The sequence below is a fragment of the Solea senegalensis genome, linkage group LG8 (genome assembly GCF_019176455.1).
Source record: "Solea senegalensis isolate Sse05_10M linkage group LG8, IFAPA_SoseM_1, whole genome shotgun sequence".
Lineage (NCBI taxonomy): Eukaryota > Metazoa > Chordata > Actinopteri > Pleuronectiformes > Soleidae > Solea > Solea senegalensis.
The window spans coordinates 10,922,404-10,944,431 of NC_058028.1; the positions used below are offsets into that span (position 1 = coordinate 10,922,404).

General features: G+C 39.2%; 2 protein-coding genes across 3 annotated transcripts; one reads left to right on the forward strand and one right to left on the reverse strand.

The window, feature by feature from the left end:
• The first annotated feature begins 262 nt into the window (after positions 1-262).
• On the forward strand, positions 263-4,174 carry LOC122773651 (olfactory receptor 51E2-like). The gene is made up of 2 exons (XM_044032473.1): positions 263-631; positions 2,815-4,174. Exons 1-2 carry the CDS (start codon positions 604-606, stop codon positions 3,864-3,866), a joined length of 1,080 nt encoding a protein of 359 aa, XP_043888408.1. The 5' UTR covers positions 263-603; the 3' UTR covers positions 3,867-4,174.
• A 519-nt stretch (positions 4,175-4,693) lies between these two features.
• Positions 4,694-21,824, reverse strand: arrb1 (arrestin, beta 1). Of its 2 annotated transcripts, XM_044032471.1 has the most exons (16): positions 20,300-21,824; positions 16,187-16,217; positions 16,029-16,089; positions 15,887-15,931; positions 15,143-15,339; positions 13,376-13,435; positions 13,204-13,271; positions 12,775-12,910; positions 11,928-12,012; positions 11,784-11,856; positions 10,542-10,679; positions 10,368-10,451; positions 7,979-8,002; positions 7,788-7,858; positions 6,992-7,040; positions 4,694-6,187 (listed from the first exon to the last, which is right to left on the reverse strand). In XM_044032471.1, exons 1-16 carry the CDS (start codon positions 20,317-20,319, stop codon positions 6,079-6,081), a joined length of 1,251 nt encoding a protein of 416 aa, XP_043888406.1. In that variant the 5' UTR covers positions 20,320-21,824; the 3' UTR covers positions 4,694-6,078. The 2 variants fall into 2 exon arrangements, with proteins under 2 accessions (XP_043888406.1, XP_043888407.1); XM_044032472.1 differs by lacking the exon at positions 6,992-7,040 and having other exon boundaries at positions 6,070-6,187.
• Between the last annotated feature and the right edge of the window lie 204 nt (positions 21,825-22,028).

Consider the following 22,028-nt stretch of genomic DNA (forward strand, 5'->3'; position numbering starts at 1 on the left):
GGGCTGCAGCTCCACCCTCTGCAGACTGAAGATAATTATCAGAACAGATAATGAATCTTCTCGGAGGGAAATAATGAACTTTGCTGTCTTCACCTCAGGGGACAATTAAGTCTGAGAAGTGATGACAACAAAGTGTCCACTGAGGCTCCTGACAGATAAAGGCAAATTAGATTTTACACGTTAAACCTCAGAGGAAACACACACACACGCGCGCGCACACACACACACTCAGATGTCACAAGTCAGTATCACATTATATATATGTGTGTGTTTATAATTGCATTATGTTATGTTACCTGCCTACTAGCTTTTTTATTACGTTATTATTTGAAACAATTTGTTTAATTCACTGTGATAAACTGATAAGATCAGATCAATAAGCTGTCGTTTGTTGATTCACTGCATCGTTATGAACCTCATGCACAAACTCGGGAAGTGACCTGGTTGATTAATCTCTGGAGAGAATGAACGATTATAAATAGAGGAAGTAAAGGATGATTAAATACAGAAGAAGTTAACAATGCAACTCTGGGTGTCAACTGCTACAAAAGACCACCACCATCACCCTCCTCCTCCTATGGTGAATCAACAGAGTTGTTCCTGATGATGAGCTGGAGCATGACACTAGCAGGTAGGAACACATTTGTGTTTGCTGTGATCACACAGAGAAATTGTTGTTTGATTTGTTGTTTAATCTAATGAAAAGAACAACTGTCCTCATTTAGAGTGTGTTTTATGAATATATTTACTGGAAAATCAACAAACAAATATCTTATCATTTAAGTATTTAGTGATTTAGAATAAAAGTAAGTCACACAAAAGTATCAAGTATCTTTTTTTTTTCTTAATCCAAATGTAATCAGGAATATCCAATCCAGGAAAATACTAAAATGCAAGTATGTAACTTTATTTTACTTACATTGATATTACACAACTTCATATTTCATATATTGCTTATCATTATGGTTTAGGGCTGCAACTAACCATTATTAGAATCAATTAATCTGTTGATTATTTTCTTGATTAGAAAAGAAAATTTGGAAAAATGGTGATCTGTGTTTGTCAGACCTGGAAATTAAACCAAAATTATTCAGTTTTAATTATTTATATGTTATATGGAGCAAAGAAACCAGGAAATATTCACATTTAAGAAGCAGAAAAATCAGAAAAAAAAAAACATAACAAACCTATGAATCAATTGTCAAAATAGTTGACAATTAACTTAGATTAACAACCGATTAATTGAATGATAGTGACATTATGACTTATTATGAATTTGCTGACTCTGTGTTTCATACTTTCACAAAAAAATATGAATGTATAGAATTAATAAGTGCTGTACTGAGTAGTTTATGTATGAATATATACACACAAATATTAACACTTATACTAACAAGTATATATTATTTCTCATTTTATGGACACCTGTTGATATGTGTCTGAAATGTGTTTTCAAATTTTATGCATCTTAAACATTAACTTTTTTTGAAAGATTTAAATGATTTATTTCATGCAGTATGTTACGAATGCTTTTTGAGCCCTTGAAATATAGGTTTTTAATTTAATTGCACATGTATATAAAAATAATATTGTGCCAGCCATGACAACATAAAACATAGAACATGGACAGATTAATAAAGAAATGTTTTGTTTCATACCAATGTCTCATATATATCTAAAAAGAACTGAAAAAGTCATATAAAATCCATTGACGAATTGTGTTGTTTTACAGTTATAGTAATTGTCAAATAGTAAACAAATGGTTTTACAATGTGTAATTGTAATATAATAATACAGTGTCTCACAGTTTGTAAAATATAAATAAATAAAATGCTGGGCTAATTTGTAGAATGGTAATCACATTGTTTGATTGTAAAATATTACATGTGAAATGTTCCATCACTGCTGTTTAATTTTTTACAGTGTATCCACAGATGCTTACTGGTGAAAAATGGAAATGTATTATATTTACAGTATGATCTCTTCTTGGTTTTTCATAACCCAGCATGGCTATTTCTACACTTGTTTTCTGACGAGTCTTTAGTTTTAATGAAGGGTGGAGGCTGTGAACAGAGCTGAAATTTAAAAATGCCTTTTTTTTTCATTTTTGACCATGTTGAATCCATCAGGGCTTACGACTAAAACAACTACTGCCTATTTGATTGTTCTTCTTCTTGTTGCTGTTGGTTCATGTTTCTCTCTCTCATATTATTTTTTGATCGATGATGTGTTAAAATAGGTTTTTTCCTCTCTGTTAAGAACTTCATAACATTCGTCAAGAAAATTGTTTTACAAATTAAGTAAATTATTATTATTACTGACAGTGTTTTCAATCAACAGAGGAAGTTTCAATTACTAATGTTACCATACAAAACCCATGTGCATGTTATTTAATTTGCATAAAGAAATCAATGTGTAGATTTTAATGTGATAGTTGTGTCTTTGAATTCATGTTTATTTTTCTTGCTCTGTAAATGTGACAATAGGCATCAACATGCATTTCATTAGCCGTTAACTCAGTGAACAGAATAATAAACCTAAATAAATATTTAGATAAATATAACCCTTAATATTAATATAACTAATAATTACCCTAACCCATAACTAATAATATTAATATAACCCTAACCCTACAAAAAAGAATAAACCCTAATCCTTGTTCAGGGGGCATGTCTCTGCTCATTTGAGGCAGTGATCCAATTACATTTGCAAAAAAAAAAAAAAGTTTTAATTAAATTAAAAATGGAACTGACAGCTTTTTTTCCTCTGTCCTCTCTGTGCGTGATTGTTTCTGTCTGGTGTGTCTCTGTTCAGGTAACATTAGCACCATGTTGGACGCTTCTCTGGGGAGGAATTTCTCCCACACCTCATTCGTGTTCAGAGGTTTCCCAGAGCTGCAGCGACACAGCCGCCTGCTCGCACTACCCTTTGCTGTGTCGTACGTGGCAGTGCTGCTGGGAAACTCACTGCTCATACTTGTCATCCGCCACGTGGAGAGTCTGCATATCCCCATGTACCTGCTCGTCTGCATGCTCTGCATTGTCGACATCCTCGTCGCCACCACCATTATCCCCAAGATGCTGCTAGGCCTCCTGTTCGACTGGGACAAGATCTCTCTGGCCGGCTGTTTGACTCAGATGTTCTTCACTCACTTTCTGTCGTCGGTGGAGTCGACGTTGCTTCTGGCAATGGCTCTGGACCGCTACGTCGCCATCTGTCAGCCACTGCGCTATGCTGACATTATCAACTCATCCATGATGGTGGGCCTCCTGCTCTTCACGCTGGTGCGCAGTGGCACCATCATGGCAGCACTGGTTGGCCTGTCAGGTTCTCTGTGGTTCTGTGGCTCCAACGTGATCTGGCACTACTACTGCGACCACATGGCACTGGTCAGCCTGGCATGCGACAGCACAGAGAAGAACAACGCCGCAGGCCTTGCTGTGATCATCTGCTTCGTGGGTGTGGACATATCACTTATCGTCCTCTCCTACATAAAGATCTTGAGTGTCGTCCTACGAGCGACAGCAGCCAGCGAGGACCGCTGGAAGGCATTCCACACCTGCGGTACTCACCTGATTGTCATGATGTGTTTCTATCTAGTCGGCAGCATCACCTTCCTGTCCCACAATCTGCACATTCCCATACCGACGGGCGTCAACACTCTCATGGGACTCATATATATCCTTTTTCCTGCCATCATTAACCCTGTCATCTATGGAGTTCGCACCAAAGAAATTCAAAACGGTTTCTTAAGGATTTTTAAACTCAGAGGGAAGAAAATAATGACAATAAAAGTTTCTCCTGCAGGAAACAAAGATTCTGCTCTGACTAAAGATGTCACTTTTACACATAAATGTGGATCATGATCTCTTGTTTCTGTTTCCATGGTTACAGATGCTGACTGACTTTAAGGGGGTTGTTGAGGTTGTTTGAGAGGCACTGACACTGACTGTGCTGTGCTAGCCCCTGCACCAAGAACGAAGCTAAAATACGGACACTCACTCACTCGAAAACATCGCTGCTATTGGGGACATAACAAAAAACAGATTTAAGCCATTAATTACATATTGCACACATTAAAATCTAGAACATTTTAGGTCTACGATATCTGTCTATGGCCTCTGTTCACTGCTTTGTCTCACTATTAGACAGCCTTTTAGATAGGAAACTGAAGTTTGTGTCTTTCTGTAAACCACTCACTCTCCTCCACCATCAATAAAGAAAATCAATGTGTCAAGTACCTCATACAACCACACTAGAAAAAACCTGAACTACCCCTTTAACACAGTTTTATGAATGAAGATTTATGAATCAGTATTATTGAAATAATCAACGTGTTTATACTCTGATGCTTTTATCCCTACAGATGTCTCTCCACTAAGATGGAGTTTAAGGGCCACATTGACAAAATAAAATTCACAGACTTCGAGAATAAAGTCGTAAATTTACGAGATGAAAGTCAGAAATTTACAATAATAATAGTACAAAAGTAACATTCAAACCTATTGTTTTAGAAGAGGAGAGTTGCAGACTTGAGGTAATCGCTGCTTTTGTGGAGGGGGAAATAGCCAGAACTGGTCGACTGCAGGGTTATCGGTAGATGCATCAGCAGGCCATTCAGAGGGGTTTTGTGGTAACATGGTTATAGCGATTAGCAAACGCTAGCCCTTTAGCTTCATAGAAACAAAAGTCACACAGAGAAAAAAATGTATTTATTTTCAAATAAATACAATCACATGGGTACTAGATTATGTGCTCACCTAGCAGGAAAACATCGCACGAAGTTGTGACTAGAGAGAGAAGGTTGAAGGTTGAATCTGGACACAGACAGGTAAAGGTTTGCTGTCGCCACGTCATTCAGTCCAGTGAGCAAAACAAACGCACTCTCTTCCGGATCACTTGCTGTTTCCCGCCGTGACTCTTAAAGGGACAGTGTACCACGAGACCCAAAACAGGCAAACGGAACAGCATCTGGGTTACAAAACCACCCCAGGAAATACAGAACTATAGATGAACACGTGAGCAGCAAACCAGTGTTGTATCTGTTGCCTATGAAAAAAATCAATAATATCCATAGTAATCTCATCAATCTCATTTTGGCCATGTGCTTAAATAGGTTGGACCTGAATACCATAGTTTTACTATAGTACAAACTTTTAGTTATTGTCTGTTTTACACTGTAGAAATTATTATTATAGCTTTTGAAAAGTTTCAGTATCAGATTCTTTTTAACAGTGAAACACATCATTAAGTTTTGCACTTAACTAAAGTTTCCCGAAGGCCTTGGCAAAATAAAAGCTAACAATATAAATAATAAAGACATTTTGGGCGTTATTCTCATCTTGTTATAATGATTCATTCAGTCCACCACACACACACAAACACTAATAAAGTATTCTCATTTCAAATAAATGTTCAAATAAAACTTGCGTTTGTAAAATAAATGTACATTACAGCAGGGACTGTTGCATTCAGAGACACTTGTACTTGCAGAAAAATCTTTAAATTTAAAAAATCATATGTTAACATGTTTCATGCAAATGAGGCCACTGGATCCTCTGAGTTGATTCGTGGCTCTCTTGATAGCTTAAGGTCTACTCAGCAAGTTGGGACGTCCTGCAGACCCATCTCCTTGCTTTGCAGCTTTGTCCACTTGGACACTGAAGCTCTGTCAGCTGACGTCCATGTTGTGGTGGTGAACACATCAACCAGGGGTGGCAGTGTTGTTGTTTATGAAGACCCTCTGATACAACACATCATAACTAATCTGAACACAACGGTACTCCTGTTCCATCCCTAATGGAAACACGTAGAACAAGGTGAGGCATGCTACCAGCCGTTGTTACAACACATTGACCGCCAGTTCACTGCGTCAGCTGTATGGCACTGTCTGAAAACTAAACTGATGTCTAGGCTGTGGTATTCTAGGTTTGGCACCCCGGCAGGACGCAGAGAGAGACGACGAACATGAACAAGAACACATACACAGCACCGCCAAGTTTTTAGAGGGCATCCAGACTGTGGTAAGACCTCCATTAGCTCCATCAGCAGCAGCAGCAGAGGTGAGGCTTCTCGCCTTTATCTGTCGTTCAGTTTGGGTGAGTCCACTGGCTCCTCGTCCTCATCCTTGTCATTTGCTCCAATCAGACGCTGGCGGGCAAAATCTTCAAAGATGATGTCATCGTCGCTAAGGGCGGGAGGGAGGCAGAGTGATATGGAAGTTAATCACTTAGAACAATATTGAGGGATGAAATCTAGATAATTGACAAACTCATGATCTAGCAACAAAAACTGAGATTAAGAGAAAAGATGTATTAAAAATTCAACAACGTGTTGAATGTTTTTGCTGTTGTTGCACCTGGTATCTACGCAATTACAGGGTTTTGTAAATGTCTTGTATTTTGAAAACTTCAACGTTTATGCTGAAGTGTGGATGAACAGAAACTGTGACTTTTATTATGAAAGCGGCGGGTTGTGTTTTTCTTATTTTGGACAAAAAGAAACTGTGACTTATTTTGAAAACTTCTTGGTTGCCTTTTAGTGTGAACAAATGGAACTTAAACTTTTATTTTGAAACTGTGGGGTTGAATTTCAGTGTGGACAAATAGATAAGATTTTTATTTTCAAAACTGAGGGTCCCGCATTTACGCAAAATTCGACTGCCAAGAAAGATTATTATTAGTCAGTAATCATCAGTCTGACAGTTTCTGACAATTGATAAAATATTTTCTGTGTGAAATCAAAACCCTCAGCTGATGTTAGAGTGATTTTCCGAGGCTGTTAAGTTTCCATTTCCTGCTGCAGCATTAGCATTTGGACACATTAAGACTTGAGACTGGAGACACATCCATCTCTGAGGCCATCAGTATTAATGCTTCAGCAGAAGAAGACAAAACCCTCAGCTGTAAGGATCATAGAGGAGGAAGAGCCAACAGAGAGAGAGGGCGGGAGACAGAGAGACAGAGAGATAGAGAGAGAGACGGCTCCTCACTTTGTGTCAAACTCAATTAGGTTTGTGTCGATTGGAGCTTCATCTGGAGCTGAGAAAGGGAGAGAGAGAGAGAGAGAGAGAGAGAGAGAAAAGCCATTGTCAGACAGTGGAGACTTCTGAGGAAGAGACATCTCAGATATGTGAGAAGCATCATCTGGTTTAACTTTGTTTCCATTAGAGAGATAGTTCAGATTTTTGAAGTGTGTTTGCATGAGGAACTGACACATAGTCAGCAATGAGTGCACAGTGAGCGCCCCCATGCCAAAGTCTCGGTCTGAGAGAATAGATGTTGGCCAGTAGGGACACCAGGAAAAACAGATTTTAGCCACTTAACAAAAGTTAAAATAAAGCATCAATGATATCTTGTGTTAACTGTTCCATCTCACATTTAGACGGCCTTTTCCAACAGAAAACAGACTTTTGTGTCACTAAACTGTAAACTCGTCAAGACCAATGTCACTCATGGAGACACTGCTGGTCTACAACTGCCTTGTTTGTTAAGTTTACCTCACTGTCGTAAATCTGAGTCACAAAATAACACATTTGAACTTACTGATGGAGGCAGCAGTGGGTCACTATATTATGTGTTAACATATTGTTAAAATGTTGTAGACTCAAGTTGACTGGTTTTATTAGATGAGCCTTTTGTTATGTGGATAAAAGATTTCCTGGTGTCCCCGCCTGCAACAAGCATACTCGTCTTATGCTGGCTCTCTGCAAGGGAGTCATAATATCTCATACAAATGTACTTCAAAAAACTTGAACTATTACTTGAAACAAAACCTGCTTCACCCACCGTCTCTGTAGATCAACTCTTCTAATGGCTTTGGGTGCATTAGCGTGAAGGGCAGCTCCACGGAGACATCACTGAAAAGCAAATTTCTGGATTAAAAATTAAAATATTTATTATTAACAGTAATAATAATAATAATAATAATAACCAAGGGTATTTAAAAACATTAACTGAATGAGTGCATGAAAGGTTACCTCGCCGCAAGATCTCCCAGGAGCCTGAAACCAAAAAACACATCACAGCATTAGAATAGTGATTCTATTCTATTCAACTGACAACATCATCATCTGTCATGGTGGAAATGTTGTGGGATGCAAGCAGATTTCAGATTTCAGAGTTCTCTCACACTAATGCCATCTGCAGAGAACTAAAATATCCACAACCACACAATGACGAGGGGTGAACACAATCTGCAGATTCATTCAGCGCTTTAACGTCCAACTCAAGTTTAAATCCACATTATAATATCTACAAACTTTTACTGTGTTGTTCAAAGAAAGGTCCAACACACTTGCAGTGGATGTTGGACTTTGCCAGGGCTGCTGCTGCCCTTTGTCACCCATTTGTGATTTTCATGACCCTGGAACTCAAGCTGCAGCTGCAGTGAGGAGAATGTCCAGTTTGGGAACCTCAGAATCTATGCTTTTTGCACATGATGTGGTTCTGTTGGCTTCATCGGAACCTGATCTCCAAGAAAAGGTGGTTTGATGAGGATCAGGTCATAGTTCTCTACTGGAAAAGGTCGAGCTACTCTCTCTAGATAGTGGTTGCTACCCCAAGTAGAGGAGTTGAATCAACTTGGGGTCTTAATCACGAGTGAGGGGAGAATGGAATGGGAGACTGACAGGTGAATTGCATCAATCTATTGTGTATTTAAACGCTCACTTGAGCTAATGAACTCAATGGCCCTTTCTCAATATCCATACTTGTGAAACGTCATCAGCCTCAGTCCAAGTTCTGTTCCAATTCTCAAGTACGCGAGCAGCGAGTACGGTTCTCATACCCAGAAGTGTTCTCACTCCGCCTGTTTTACCAAGTATGCATCGGGTGGTGACTTGAGCGTACTTGGGAAAGCCATGTATCTCAGAATGCATTTCAGTGGAACATAGCAGCAGAGAATACAAATATAAACCTGAAATAAATCTTTTTCTGTGTCCCGGAACAAAGTTCAAACAGTAGAACAAGGAAGTAGCTGTTGTTCCAATTGAAGATAACATACTTGTGTACTCCCGTACTTGGCGAATATGTACTCATGTCGTACTTCTCAAGTATGTACTTCCCAAGTACGCAAGTACATACTTGCGTACGTGAGTATTGAGAAAGGGCCTTTGACTTTCCTCTGTAGGGTTGAGGCTTGTGGTGCAGTCACACTGAACATGAAGCAATTTTTCCAGTGATTGTGGATGCCAGATCATTCATGTTTACAAGTGCAAGAAACAGGACTAAACAATACTGGCGCCTACTCTTCTGAAGCCACTGTAAGCTTAGTATATTTATGGTGAAGTGTAACCAACAGCTTGAATCAGGTGACACACAACTATTTTCACAAAGTACCAAGTATTGGAACTTCCTTGCTCACTTTCTTCCCCACCCACCACCCTCCTCCATTTCTGATACATCCAAACACTGGCAGAAACACAATGCTGACTGGCTTTCATGACACTGGATCACGCACATTTTCCACTTGAGTTCAAATAGTTCAGTTTGACAAACTGTAGGAAACAATACGTATTTCATGTCTTTGCAGGATTCGTGTCACTGCCTCTTTGACAGTCTTCCTTCAGGCAGAGTGAGGGCCATAAAGGCACGAACAAATTGTCTGAGGAACAGCTTTTTCCTCAGGGCTGTGAATGCACTTCTGAGCTGCTCAACCGGACTCTCTTTATAGAGGACCATTTACTGACCTAAGGACATTTTATCCTAGTATTTATTTTAAGCTAGTACTTTAAAATGCTGCTAAGTGGATGATTGTTGACAAAATGAATTTCATTGTGTAGGGATATGTAATGACTATAAAGCACCTTCCTACCAATGTCTTGTGCAGTGACTCTGTTGCTAAGAATTTGCATCACAGTCAGTGCAAATGCAACAATACAGATAGGATGAGGAGTTCAAACATCAGAAGGGTTAGAACCACACTGAAATGAGCCAGCTGAAGTCGTTCAGGCATCTGATTGAGATGCCCTCAAGGTGCCTCCTATTGGAGGTCTTTCAGAAGAAACTTTGTGCAAACCCAGAACCACCTAGAAGGATAAATTATCCTATGTGGCCTGGAAACATGTTGAGATCCCTTAGAAGTAGCTGAAAGGGACAGAGAGGAAAGGGACATCTGGAGCAACCTGTTTAGCCTGTTACCACCGTGACCTGACCTTAGAGAAGTAGACGAAATTGACAATGGATGGATTCTATTGTTCATGTTCCATCTAATCAGAACAACACTATATCACTGAAAAATCGAAATCCTTGTTAAAGTCATTTATTTCTTGATTAATACACACCAAATATGTAAACTAATTTCAGTTGGACTTAAAAGCTTCTTAAGGGCAATCCTTAATTTGTTGAGTAAAAGTTAAATGAACTTACCCGCCTCGAGACACGACCAGCTTAACTTTGACTTTGTATGACACAATAATACCAAGGATTTCCTTATTGGCTCCTTCTCTTAACCTGCTCAAGACACAGAAGAATAAATGTAGACATGGCAATTTACAACTCAGTTACAGGCCAGGAAAGCATCATGATTAACGTTGGACTTACAGTGTGCTGGAAGCCAGGTTGGTGTCCTCATGTTTCAATTTTCCATCCAGAGCAAGGCCTCTTTTCTCTCGGTTGTTGGCCAGAAATGGAGTGAGGGTAAAGACTTTGCAGAAGGTTGAGCTGGGAGCTACAACATCACTGAAGAAGTAGAAGCATTTTTTATAATAATTATAAAATTTGTTGACTCAGTTTCACAATGAGGTAATTTATATATTGATATATATAAAAATCAGTTGTATTGTTCATATGTTTTCCTTTTTTTGACTAAAGGGAAATGGTTCATTCATTTCCCCAGTCGATTGACCTATTTGATTAATTAATAGGCATATCATATTTTCTCTGCTGCCACCTACAGGACTAACTGAGCTCCACTACTGATAAAAGCATTAGTGCTACTCCAACAAAGAAGGGTGTTAAGGCTTTTCCATACTTAACCACATCACGTGTCCACAGTAAGTGTTTCTTTTGCATTCTAGTCTCAAATGCATGCCCACACATGCGTAACTGATCCTATGTTCTACTCTATTTCCGGATATAGTCACAACCTTTTAAGTTGCACGTGGACTTTGGTGGATGGCAGAACATATGGGTGCGACACATGGACCATAGCGGGCCTCAGTGGAATGATGAACACAAAAACTGCAAATTGGCCTTTAGATGTCTTACAGCCTTAAAACTAAAGTGCATTGAGTTACATTTTTATATTCTGTTATAAAGTCTGATGCAATTAATGTAAACTGTGCTAAGTTTGTGTTACCCTATCCATGTCACACAGCTGTTACCACAGTTACAGCTTGTCGTCCTCTTAAAAAAATACCTACAGTGTAAATGGTCAATACATACCTCACTCCCTCTCTTTTCTCTAATAGCCTTATAAGGTTATGTTACTAGAATTAGTTTTAGCCTGCCCCACACTTTCAAATCTGATTGAAAACACCGAACTTATAAATTAGAAATCGGGAAGACTCTGATGCGTCTGATGATGTTAAAATAAAATTGCGTCTGTTAATCCCTCACACTATAGTATCATTTGGTCAGATAATCTGTTCAAATCAACACCCACAGTTGTCAGAAAGGCCAGATCCGGACTGAAGTCTAGCCAATTATCCTTTAGTGTGGGGCAGACTTCATAGACCATCTGTCATTTTTTCATGAGTTGACGACCTATAGAAAATGCTAGACATGACTTTAAAGAAGTGATTTTACAAAGTGGCAAAAATGACTGAAATTAATAAAACTCACTCTGACTCCTCAGTGGCAACTGGACATTTGTACTGAGCTGTGTTGAAGAGGCAGATGTCTGCATACTGTCGCACTGTGGACACACAAAGCAGTGTTTTAATGACACAACTACACACACACACATGCACAGGCAGGATACTGTACCTGAGATCTTCATTTTCTTCACGGTCTTGTTGGTGTTGTTGGTGACGTGAACATTGACACTGATGGGCTCACCATGGTAATAGATCTGAGGGAGAACAGGCACATGAAATAGTATAACATAGAGTTGGCTAATGATAATGAGCTTAAACCACAACTAATTACTGATGTATTGTTTGCGAACGAGCCGGCTCTAAGAGCCGATTCTATGTAACGGATGAGAAAAGACGAATCTTCTGCTCAGGAATTTATTTTGATGGACACACATGGATTAACTTACAGGTGGACACGCTGCATTAGATGTGTCAAACTAACACTCTGATAGCTGACAAGATTTCGCTACTACGGTCTTGGTTTATGGTGTATCTTAGATACTGTTGCATTTAATAAATATGCAATAAAGCTAATGCTTAATTAGGTAATGATGAAATTAAACTTGTCCAATTTAACTAATATAACCTTAGCTAATTCTATGTGATTAAGCTAATGCTCCATAGTAAGTTTTGCGATACTGCGTTAGCCAATTATCTGGTAAAGCTAATGCTGCATTTTTTAATGAATAGACCTGCCAAATGCTTTGTAATTTCAAAGCAGCAATGAATGAACCATGAAACTTTAGGCTAATGGTTTTAATTGGTAGTTTGTAAACTTTTGTTGAACTGTAAATCAATGGCATTTACACTTTCAATTTGAGGTGTGTTTATCAAAGTGTGAAAGGCAGGGTGGTGAAGGTCCCTTTTGTGTCATTTAGGAGATGAATCACGCCCCTGTGTGTGTGTGTGTTTGTCAAGGTGTGAGTATGTGTTTAATGAGGTGTGTGTGTGTTTGTTGCAGTACACTCAGTTGTCACCTCCTTGTCCAGAGAGGCCTCCAGGTGCAGAGGTTTGTCCGACATCAGGAACTGCCTGGTGGTTTCTGCAGTTGGTTGAGGACCAGGTTTCTCTGGAGCATACTGCACCTTCCTGATCACCAGACGCACTGAGTTCCTACAACATCAACACATCACACTGTCTCAACTTAATACATCCATTTAATTGAAGTGACACGATTCACTGACTGATGATGACAGTATGCACGTGCATATTGATCTTATGACCACAGCAACATTTAAATTCAGGCTACGCATCTGACTTGACCTGGATTATTGTGGTTTAGTGTTCGTCGACAGTAAAGTCATCACCCTGCAGCAGGAAGCTTCTAATGCTCGAGTCAAACACTTTCATTCATAATTAATCTCAAAGCTCTGTTCAGGGGTGGACTGCCACTCAACCACTTTTACCTTTTGTGGATCTTTTCTTCTACATTTTCTGCACAGAAAGCCTTCACCTCAAAGTCAACGCCACATGCCTGCGGACGAGAAAAATAATTTTAGATTTTGTGTATTTATTTAAATACAGATGATATAATTAATGCAACCGACATGACTGAACATTAACAAAGTAGATCTTTACCTTCCCAGTGTCCTCTGGTCCAGGCTGCAGCGTGACAGAGCATGGCAGATTCAGAGGAATCTGAAGACACATGAAAAGGAAAAATACCTCAACAATATAACACATCACACTTTGCATTTTCTTTGCCGGATTTGACCTTATTATTATACTTAAAGAGAGACTATGTAACTTTTAAAAAATATTTTTCAAAAAAAAACAACTTAACATTTTAGAAAACTTTTAGCGTTGGAAAATATATTATTTCAATAAAAACGTTGCAATACAAATCTTGTGATCCTAAAAGTGTTTTTTACTACTACTACTACTACTTTACTATCATAACTAATAAAGTACATTAATACATAACTTAATTTGACATTATAAATGTATAAAGTAGTGAAAATATTCAACACTTATACTCATCAATGCTCATTTCCCTCCACTTTAATTGCTTTAGTCAACCCTCATTATTATTTGCCACCTGAAAAGGATCATGGGAAATGTGGTCAAATGTCAACACACTGTAGTTAACACTTGGAGCCACTGTTACATATCTTATGTTTAATAATTCAGGGACACAAACTTTACATTTCATTCTGTTTTTTTGTCCCAGTAAGTGTTTGTTTGTTGAACTGTTTTCATGTTAAAATGAATGAATTTTTCCAGATTTCCAAAGTTTAATGTTTCTGTGACACTTTGTAAGTTGACAAAAATATGAAAATAAAGTTCAACATCTTGTCTTTTTTCAAAGCAGAAATAAATATATTTGACTGACGTCACACAACCAAAACACCACCATTTTTACAGGAAGTGGCACTAGTTCACATCTATACTTTAGACATATATAAACAACAGCATATAAACCAGGCAGTGTGGCAGGCAACTTGTCTTTTCAGTGGCTATTTTCATTAAAAAGTGGAGTTGGTTAGCAATTAAGGGGAAACTTGGACACTTCAGGGAAATAACTTACAACAAAAATGCGTGTTACTGATGTGGAAGTGTCTTGGAACAAAACATAAAGCCTCTCTGTACTTTGAGACACACTATGACATGCTAACAAACTTATAGGCATTATTATTGTACGTTAAGTCTCCTGTTTGCCCTTAACTGCTGAAGCTGCTAATCTGGATAGCAACTTCTGCATCATTACAAGATGTTATAATGCTGCAGGTGTGGAATAATGTCCACTTCGGCTGTTTCCACACTCATGCAAAGCACCGAGGGGTATTATAAGGATGAAATATTTTTAGTCTGTCATGTTATGTGATATATTGCTGGATCTCCTTGGATTTAAAGTGTGCAGTGAATTCTTAAAACCTGAAACTGGCAATGGTGCCATTCTTAAGTTCTTCAACGAAAGCCTTGCATGTCAATTTACACTCTTATTATTATTAAGATGTTGGGTATCTTCTAGATTCAGTGGGTGGGTGTGGCCTAACAATTCCCACCAATCACAATCAAATGGAGCAAAACCGGTCAAATGCAGCTCCATGTATTTACAAATTACAGATGTGATGTGGGAGGGGGATTCAGCTGAAATCAAGTTATAATACATTGGTTTTGCTGCAGCATGATTTCTAAAGTAATGGATTGCTATTAGCGTAAGCTATAATAAAACATCAGTATTTTGGTTAATTTTTTGATACATTTTTATGGCTAAAGTATACAATCTGATTCCTTATATTAGATGACATTAGAATATGTCAGGGTCATTAAAAGTTAGATTTCTCTGTGGACTACTGGATGTAGTTGATGGCACAAGGTGGATGAACTTGGCAAACTTGGTACCTCAAAGGTGAACGGGTATGCATGTTCTCCCAGCTTTTTAATCAGGCGTTCCTGAAGCCGAGTCAGATTCTTCTTCTCCTCGGGAAGCAGAGGAAATGCCTGGATGTTAGCCACAAACAGATCCTTCCGAAACGTCAACCCAAGGACGTCCAAGTCCTCGCGTCCATAACGGAATGCACAAGTCAGAGTGACAAACACTGGAGAAGAAAAAAAGGGAGGGTCAGTTAGACTTGTGCCAATTTAGGCTCAGTCCTGAATTAGTTAAAGCCATGGTTCTCAAACCGTGAGAGCTTCCTACTTAGAGGAAATGTAGTGTGTGTATAGAGTGTATAGAATATAAAACAAATAACAAAAAAGAGATTAGATCTGAAGTGCGTGTGATGAAGTGGAAGATGATGAGGGACCAAATTATCTTATTGGGAATAAAATCTGGCTCCTGTGAAAAGTCTTTACTCGGCCTATTTACACCGCTGTATTTTAACGCTGGTGATAATCGTGTTACATTGAGAGCTCAATATTTTCTCAGCTGGTAATTGGTATAAAAAAATGTGATATTTGGATGCTTCACTGAGTAACTACATAACTTAGCAAAGATGGAGGACACAGGAGGAACATCCACAACATTAAGAGGCAAGACACAAAGCAAAATTAAACTCAAAGTTCAGATGTCATCAGTTTGTCGCCATCTGCATTTAGAGCTAAATAAAACATTTGTTTTCATTTGAATGGGTTGACATTTCTCACCTTTTCTCTCCTTCAGGTACTCTGGGTCAATTAAGACAACCCCATCTGCAGTAAAAAAAAAAAAAAAAGTTAAAGTTCACAAGCAAAAAAAGGATGACTTGAATCAACAAATGCTGGAGGAGAACTGTCTTTAGAATCTCACCAACAGGCTCTACGAGGTCAACATGGTCCACAAAGTCTCTCTTCCCCAGGTAGACTGTGAGCTGAAGGACAGTACATAAAATAGCCAGTCACAACCAGGACCGTGTCTTCACATGTTAATGTACAGTACTTTAATAGAATAAAATGAACAGGACTCACCTTTCCATTAGGACTTGCTTTCTTAAACACCCTGAAAACAAAGAGAAGGCAGAGACAACACGTTTTTATTGGCAAAACCTTGCACTTCCACTCTGGAATTTGAGCAGCAAAAGGAAAGTAATGCACAATGCAGCTCAGTAACACACAACAATTCCACATTTAACTGAGTGAGCAGCATTTCAAATGAAACCTCCACCAGGTACAGGCAACTGCCGAGTGAATGCAGCTCCACCTAATTCATGAAGCCAACATCCATCATCACTGTGTTTGTTACAGACGATATTTTCTGCAAAAACCAAGAAACGCTTCTGCCTCTTTTCAAAGACGTCCTCTTTTTGAAACCTCTACCAGTGTCCAATACCAACTAAAATTGCTTACTTAAAAATTTCATATTTCATTAAAATTATATGTGTGTGTGTACATTTTACTAAAAAGTCCAAGATTAACAAAAATGACAATATTAAACAAGAAGTCCAAAAACTTCCTTCTACTAAAAAGTCTCCCTCCCAGGACTGACACTGTGGGATGTCCTGCTGTCAATCATCATCAGTGGTTTCCTCTAAACTTCCCCCTCTCCTCCTCTCAGTCATAAATTAGCTGTGTGGCTCCATTAGCTTTCAGCTTCCTTCTGAATGGCGCTTCATCAATCAGCAGCATCAGGACGCCGCCGTTTTCCCGGAAACTGCTGGGACTCCTGGGAGCTTGCTCAGCATGCAATTACCTACTTGCCATCATCCCTGCGATTAGTCCAATTAAAGTTTAACAACCAACACAGAAACGGTACTGAGACAATCAAACGGGAGCTAATGTCCTGTCACTTTATTTCCAGAAGGAACACAAAAGTGTTATTCAATCTTTCAGATCAAAAAAGTGACATATATTTTTCCTTTCTCACCTTTGTTATAAACAACGTTTCACCTGTGTTTGATGAAGGTTGAAGGAAGAATAATAAAAGTTATCTCCTCTGACAGGTCTGTTGTTGCTGCTGCTGAACATTCAAAGGCTCTCACAGTGAGGAAATACCTACTGATCAATAACAAGAAGACTCCCTTGACACTGAGCGTACGACACACACTCACACTGATGCCAATTCCGTGACATTGTGATGGCACAGGTGATTTTTTTTTTTTCAGTCTTTTTCTTCTGAGTCTTCACAGGAAGTGATGTAATTAATGGACAATTATGGTTTCCTCTCTGACTCTCTGTTCTCTTGTCCTAAAGGTCAGCACTAATCGTCAGCTACCTGTACATCAGCATGAACTATGAGCTAAATGCTAACAGCAGTATGCTATAACATGCCATTTAACACAGAGGTCTCAAACTCTTCATAACAAGTTATAATGAGTTAGTTCAGTATGTTTTTTTTCTTATTAATAGATTCATTTTGCATCATAAATATATATTTCATTTATATTGTGAACTATTTATCATTCTACATCTAAATTAACACTTTTATTTTGAAATGATGTTGTTTTTTCCCCCTACTGACCAAACTAGACACTATGTTAAGTTATCCTCCACATGAGGGTTGCGGGGGTGCTGTGCCAATCTCAGCTGACATAGGGTGATAGGCGGGGGTCACACACTGTACAGGTCACCAGTCCATCACAGGGCCACATAGAGACAAACAACCGTCCACTCTCACAACTAGTGTCCAATTTGCCTAATCCCCATATTGCATGTTTTTGGACTGTGGGAGGAAACTGGAGAACCCGGAGAAAACCCAAGCACACGCGGGGAGAACATGCAAACTCCATGCAGAAAGGCCCTTGTTCCAGGTCTTCGTGCTGGAAATGCAAGCGTGCTAACTACTATACCAACCGTGTGGCCCATAACATTGCTCTAATAAATCACTAAAAAAATTATACAAATCATGGTGTTTTGAATACGATACATTAAAATCTTCTGCTCTATTTCATATCATTTCTGTTATTGATAGTTTAAATGCTCGCAGCGAACATGGCTGCCAGTGAGGGCACGTGGAAAAATGGATTTTACCCACTTAACAAAGGCTCATCAAATTATAACAGCTTTTCCCAACAGGACACTGAAGTTTGCGTCACTTAGTAAACTGTTTACTCTCTCACCACAAAAACTCTGTGAAGAAAATCAGTTATTTTACATCACAGCGCTTCATTCACTGCTGCCTCCATCATAAATGATGTACATTTTGTGTCCCTGTGTGAACATGTGCCTGCCTGTATCGTGGTTTCTGCTCACAGCAAAGTCAGTACTGACAACCACAAAACTGTAAAATCACTTTAAAATATCTTACTGTTACATTTTCTGTCTCCTCAGTGGCAACACAAAGACTGCACCATGCAGAAATAAAATGTGTGAGTTTTTAAAATATCTGCCCCTTGTCGCCATGACAACTTCACTGTTCTTATCAGCTTCGACCACATGATGGTTTCACTCAGTGAAATTACTTCAGCAGCAGCAGCAGCAGAGCTGCTCTGTATGTCCGACCAATCACACTCAGCTCATTAATATGCTCCTGACACAACACACTTGGATCATTCAGCCTGCAAACACACCCACACACACACACACACACACACGAGATGTTGTGTTCTGAACCCAGAACACAACAGCAGCTCCACAGCAGACACCAGGTCAAACAAGAAATAAAAGTCTGTAGTCACTGACATTAATTGGAACCTAAAATACATCATTATAATGCTGATGCACGTTTGTTTCTCTTCTACATGAAGATTCTTTCTATGTTACAGTGTGATATTATGTGTGACATCAATAAAGCACTGAATTCACTGTGATCACGTCCTGTCTTCAGAAAACCATAATAAAACCATAATAACACACATAATGACTGCATTATTGTGGCACTAAAGGAAACTTCATCTAGGAAGTTCTGAATGAAGCTCTGCACACTCTGCCTTCTAAAGGAGGTTTGCTGTAGATAATATTAACAATAAGTGATGTCCGTCCTTCCATCCGTCTTCTATCACTTTATCCTCCACATGAGGCTTGTGGGAGGCGCTGGTGTCAACCCCAGCTGACATAGGACGATAAGGTAGAGTACACCCTGGACACTCTAACCTACGGTCAATTTAGAATTGACCTAATCCCCAAATCTGCATGTTTTTAGACTGTGGGAAGAAATCAGAGACCCCGGAGAAAACTCACACAAGCACGAAGAAAACAAGCAAACTCCATGCAGACACATGTCATTTCATCATCTAAAGTGCTAATCACATTCATGTAGATGCATTCTGATTGTTTGGTTTTATGGACGTATTTTGACTGGTCGGTGTGTTGATGTATTATTGTGACTGGTCGGTGTGTTGTTGTATTATTGTGACTGGTCGGTGTGTTGTTGTATTCTAACTGGTGGGTATTATTGACTAGAATTCTGATAGTGTTTGGATTTTGTAGATCAGTGGATTATTGTGACAGTGACAGACTGATTATTGTGACTGGACTCTCCATATGTTCTGAACTGGTTTCTGGTCGGTGTGTTTTTGTATTAATGTGACTGGTCGGTGTGTTGTTGTATTATTGTGACTGGTCGGTGTGTTGTTGTATTCTAACTGGTGGGTAAATAGAATTCTGATAGTGTTTGGATTTTGTAGATCAGTGGACAGTGACAGAGAGATAGAGGACTCTCCATATGTTCTGAACTGGTTTCTGATAGACTTGTCTCATGGTTGCTGTTCTATAGTGGATTACTTTCTGGGGTTACTGTTCTCTAGTGGACAGGACTAGTCCACACTGGCTGATGTTGGACTGATCAACTGGTTTTGGTGACATCATGTGAGGCGGTGGCGTGAAGGAACAATGAAATATTAAATACATCACTGCAGATAATTAACAGTAGACATTAGTTTTTAAACTGAGAACAGACAACAAACACACACACACCTCAAAATAAAGGCAAATATACTGCTCATATTTGAAAAAGAAGAAGCCTGCAGACATCACACTTGCTGGAGGTTCTGACAGAGCGTTACATAACACACACACGCTGTCAGTATTTAAAAGGCCTCAGAGGAACCAGCAGAACAATGTGAGGGAAATGTAAAACACAACCAGCTGCACTTCACACACACACAGAGAAATGTAAAACACACACACACACACACACACACTTACCTTGTTCCTTTATCTCCCATTCTGACGACAGAGACTGTTCTACAGCAGCTGAATGCAGAGATGATGGAGGACGGTGGGAGGGATGCCGTCACCGTGGAAACTGAGTGTAGGGTGTCTCTTTCTCTCTCTCTCTCAGCAAAACATCGTCATCCCATCAGATTCTCCTCCATCTGAGCTGTGATCCTGCAAATGACTGAGTGAGTGAGTGAGTGAGCGAGCCCACCACTCTGCTGCTCCTCCTCTTTAACTCACCCCGCCTCCCTTTCCTCGCTCACTGCCTGGCTGTGTCTCCCTCTCTCTCTCTCTCTGCTGCTCTCGGACTCATTAGCAGTAAAAAGTGTTAAAACACGAAAGAGCCAGAGGACATCTTTTTGTGTGTGACATTAAAATGAGGCTGCAGCTGCACTCTGACCTTCATCATCATGATAATCAACCATCCATTGTCATCCCTCCTAAATTTAGAGAAACTTCACACATCAATAAAGTAAATGTATGGAGAATCAACTGTGCCATGTAGTGTGGACAAATTGAATAATTTATTAATTTTAAAATATGGATACTTTATCACTATAAACTAATTCTGCATGTGTACAATAGGCATCTGATTTAGTAGTTACCAGCAAGTAATAGAGACCAAAAAGAAGAGGGACACATTTACTGAAATGCGTCATTTTAATTTATCTACGGACATGTATTTATGCCCAAAATATGGGCTAAATACAAAATACTGGCCATGAATTTTGTGTGATTTTGAAAAAAAACCAAAACAGATGACACTGGGCAAAATACTTGACTGGTGGCTTCGGAGTTTAGTTGGAGGCAGCAGCTGCTTCCTGTTTGCTCATTAATGACCTCAGCCTCCAGCACTGAAGCTGCTCCTGTTTGTCACCCGGTATTTTTAAAACTGGACGACAGTTTGTGATGAGAAATGCCCATGAGCAGAGACGAGCGAAGACAGGAGAGAGGAAACGAAGGAGGAGATGAGGACAGAGACGACAGGATGAATGGCAACAGAAAAACAGGAAACATCACAAATACAAAAAAAAAACTGAACAGAAATCAAACAACCTCCTTGCAGAGGAGTGTTTTACCTGCGTATCAGATATCATCTAAAACACAATAATTATCTGCAAATAAAGTCTCTTTCCATTAATTCACACTCCTGCGGTTTTCAAAATTTAAGTCACAGTTTCAATTTGTCTTTCAGAAGTCTGAGTTTCTATTCATCCACGCTAAAATAATAGCCTGCAATTTCCAAAATAAAAGTCTCAGTTTCTGTTGGTTCAAATCCCTTCATTTCCAAAATAAAATGGGGCCATTAAAAACTCTTAACCTTAGCAACAGTGATGGATTTTAAAACGACAATATTTCACTCCGACTCTAAAAGTGTGTGTTTCAGATGAGAACATGGCAGTAAACTCATTTATGTTTTGAGTATGAAAAATGTTCAGTGAATGCATTGCTCCTGTAAAGGATATAATCCCGTGTTTCCGGTCTCCCTCCCTGCTCAGATGCAATCAGAGCATCGACTTTTCTCTTTGAAGCCTCTGACTTCGCTCTTCAAACAGAGGATTACCGCAGACACTTTTAATCTCCAGTTCACCGCTGAGCGCTGCTCCGTCTCCTTGCTCTGACTCCTTGTCAAGTTCTTTTGTCTTGCTGGGTTTCAGTCAAAATAAAACCCAGTGTGAATCATAAACCTGAGAATTATTGATCTGGCACATGAACG

Bases quoted from the DNA above. Each gene is read 5' to 3' on its own strand.
- LOC122773651 (XM_044032473.1), top strand. From the start codon at position 604: ATGATGAGCTGGAGCATGACACTAGCAG. The intron at 632-2,814 runs GTAGGAACACAT...GTCTCTGTTCAG, and splicing joins CTGGAGCATGACACTAGCAG to GTAACATTAGCACCATGTTG.
- arrb1 (XM_044032471.1), bottom strand. From the start codon at position 20,319: ATGGGAGATAAAGGAACAAG. The intron at 16,090-16,186 runs GTGAGTCCTGTT...ACTGTCCTTCAG, and splicing joins AAGCAAGTCCTAATGGAAAG to CTCACAGTCTACCTGGGGAA. The intron at 15,340-15,886 runs GTGAGAAATGTC...TTTCTTCTCCAG, and splicing joins GTACCTGAAGGAGAGAAAAG to TGTTTGTCACTCTGACTTGT.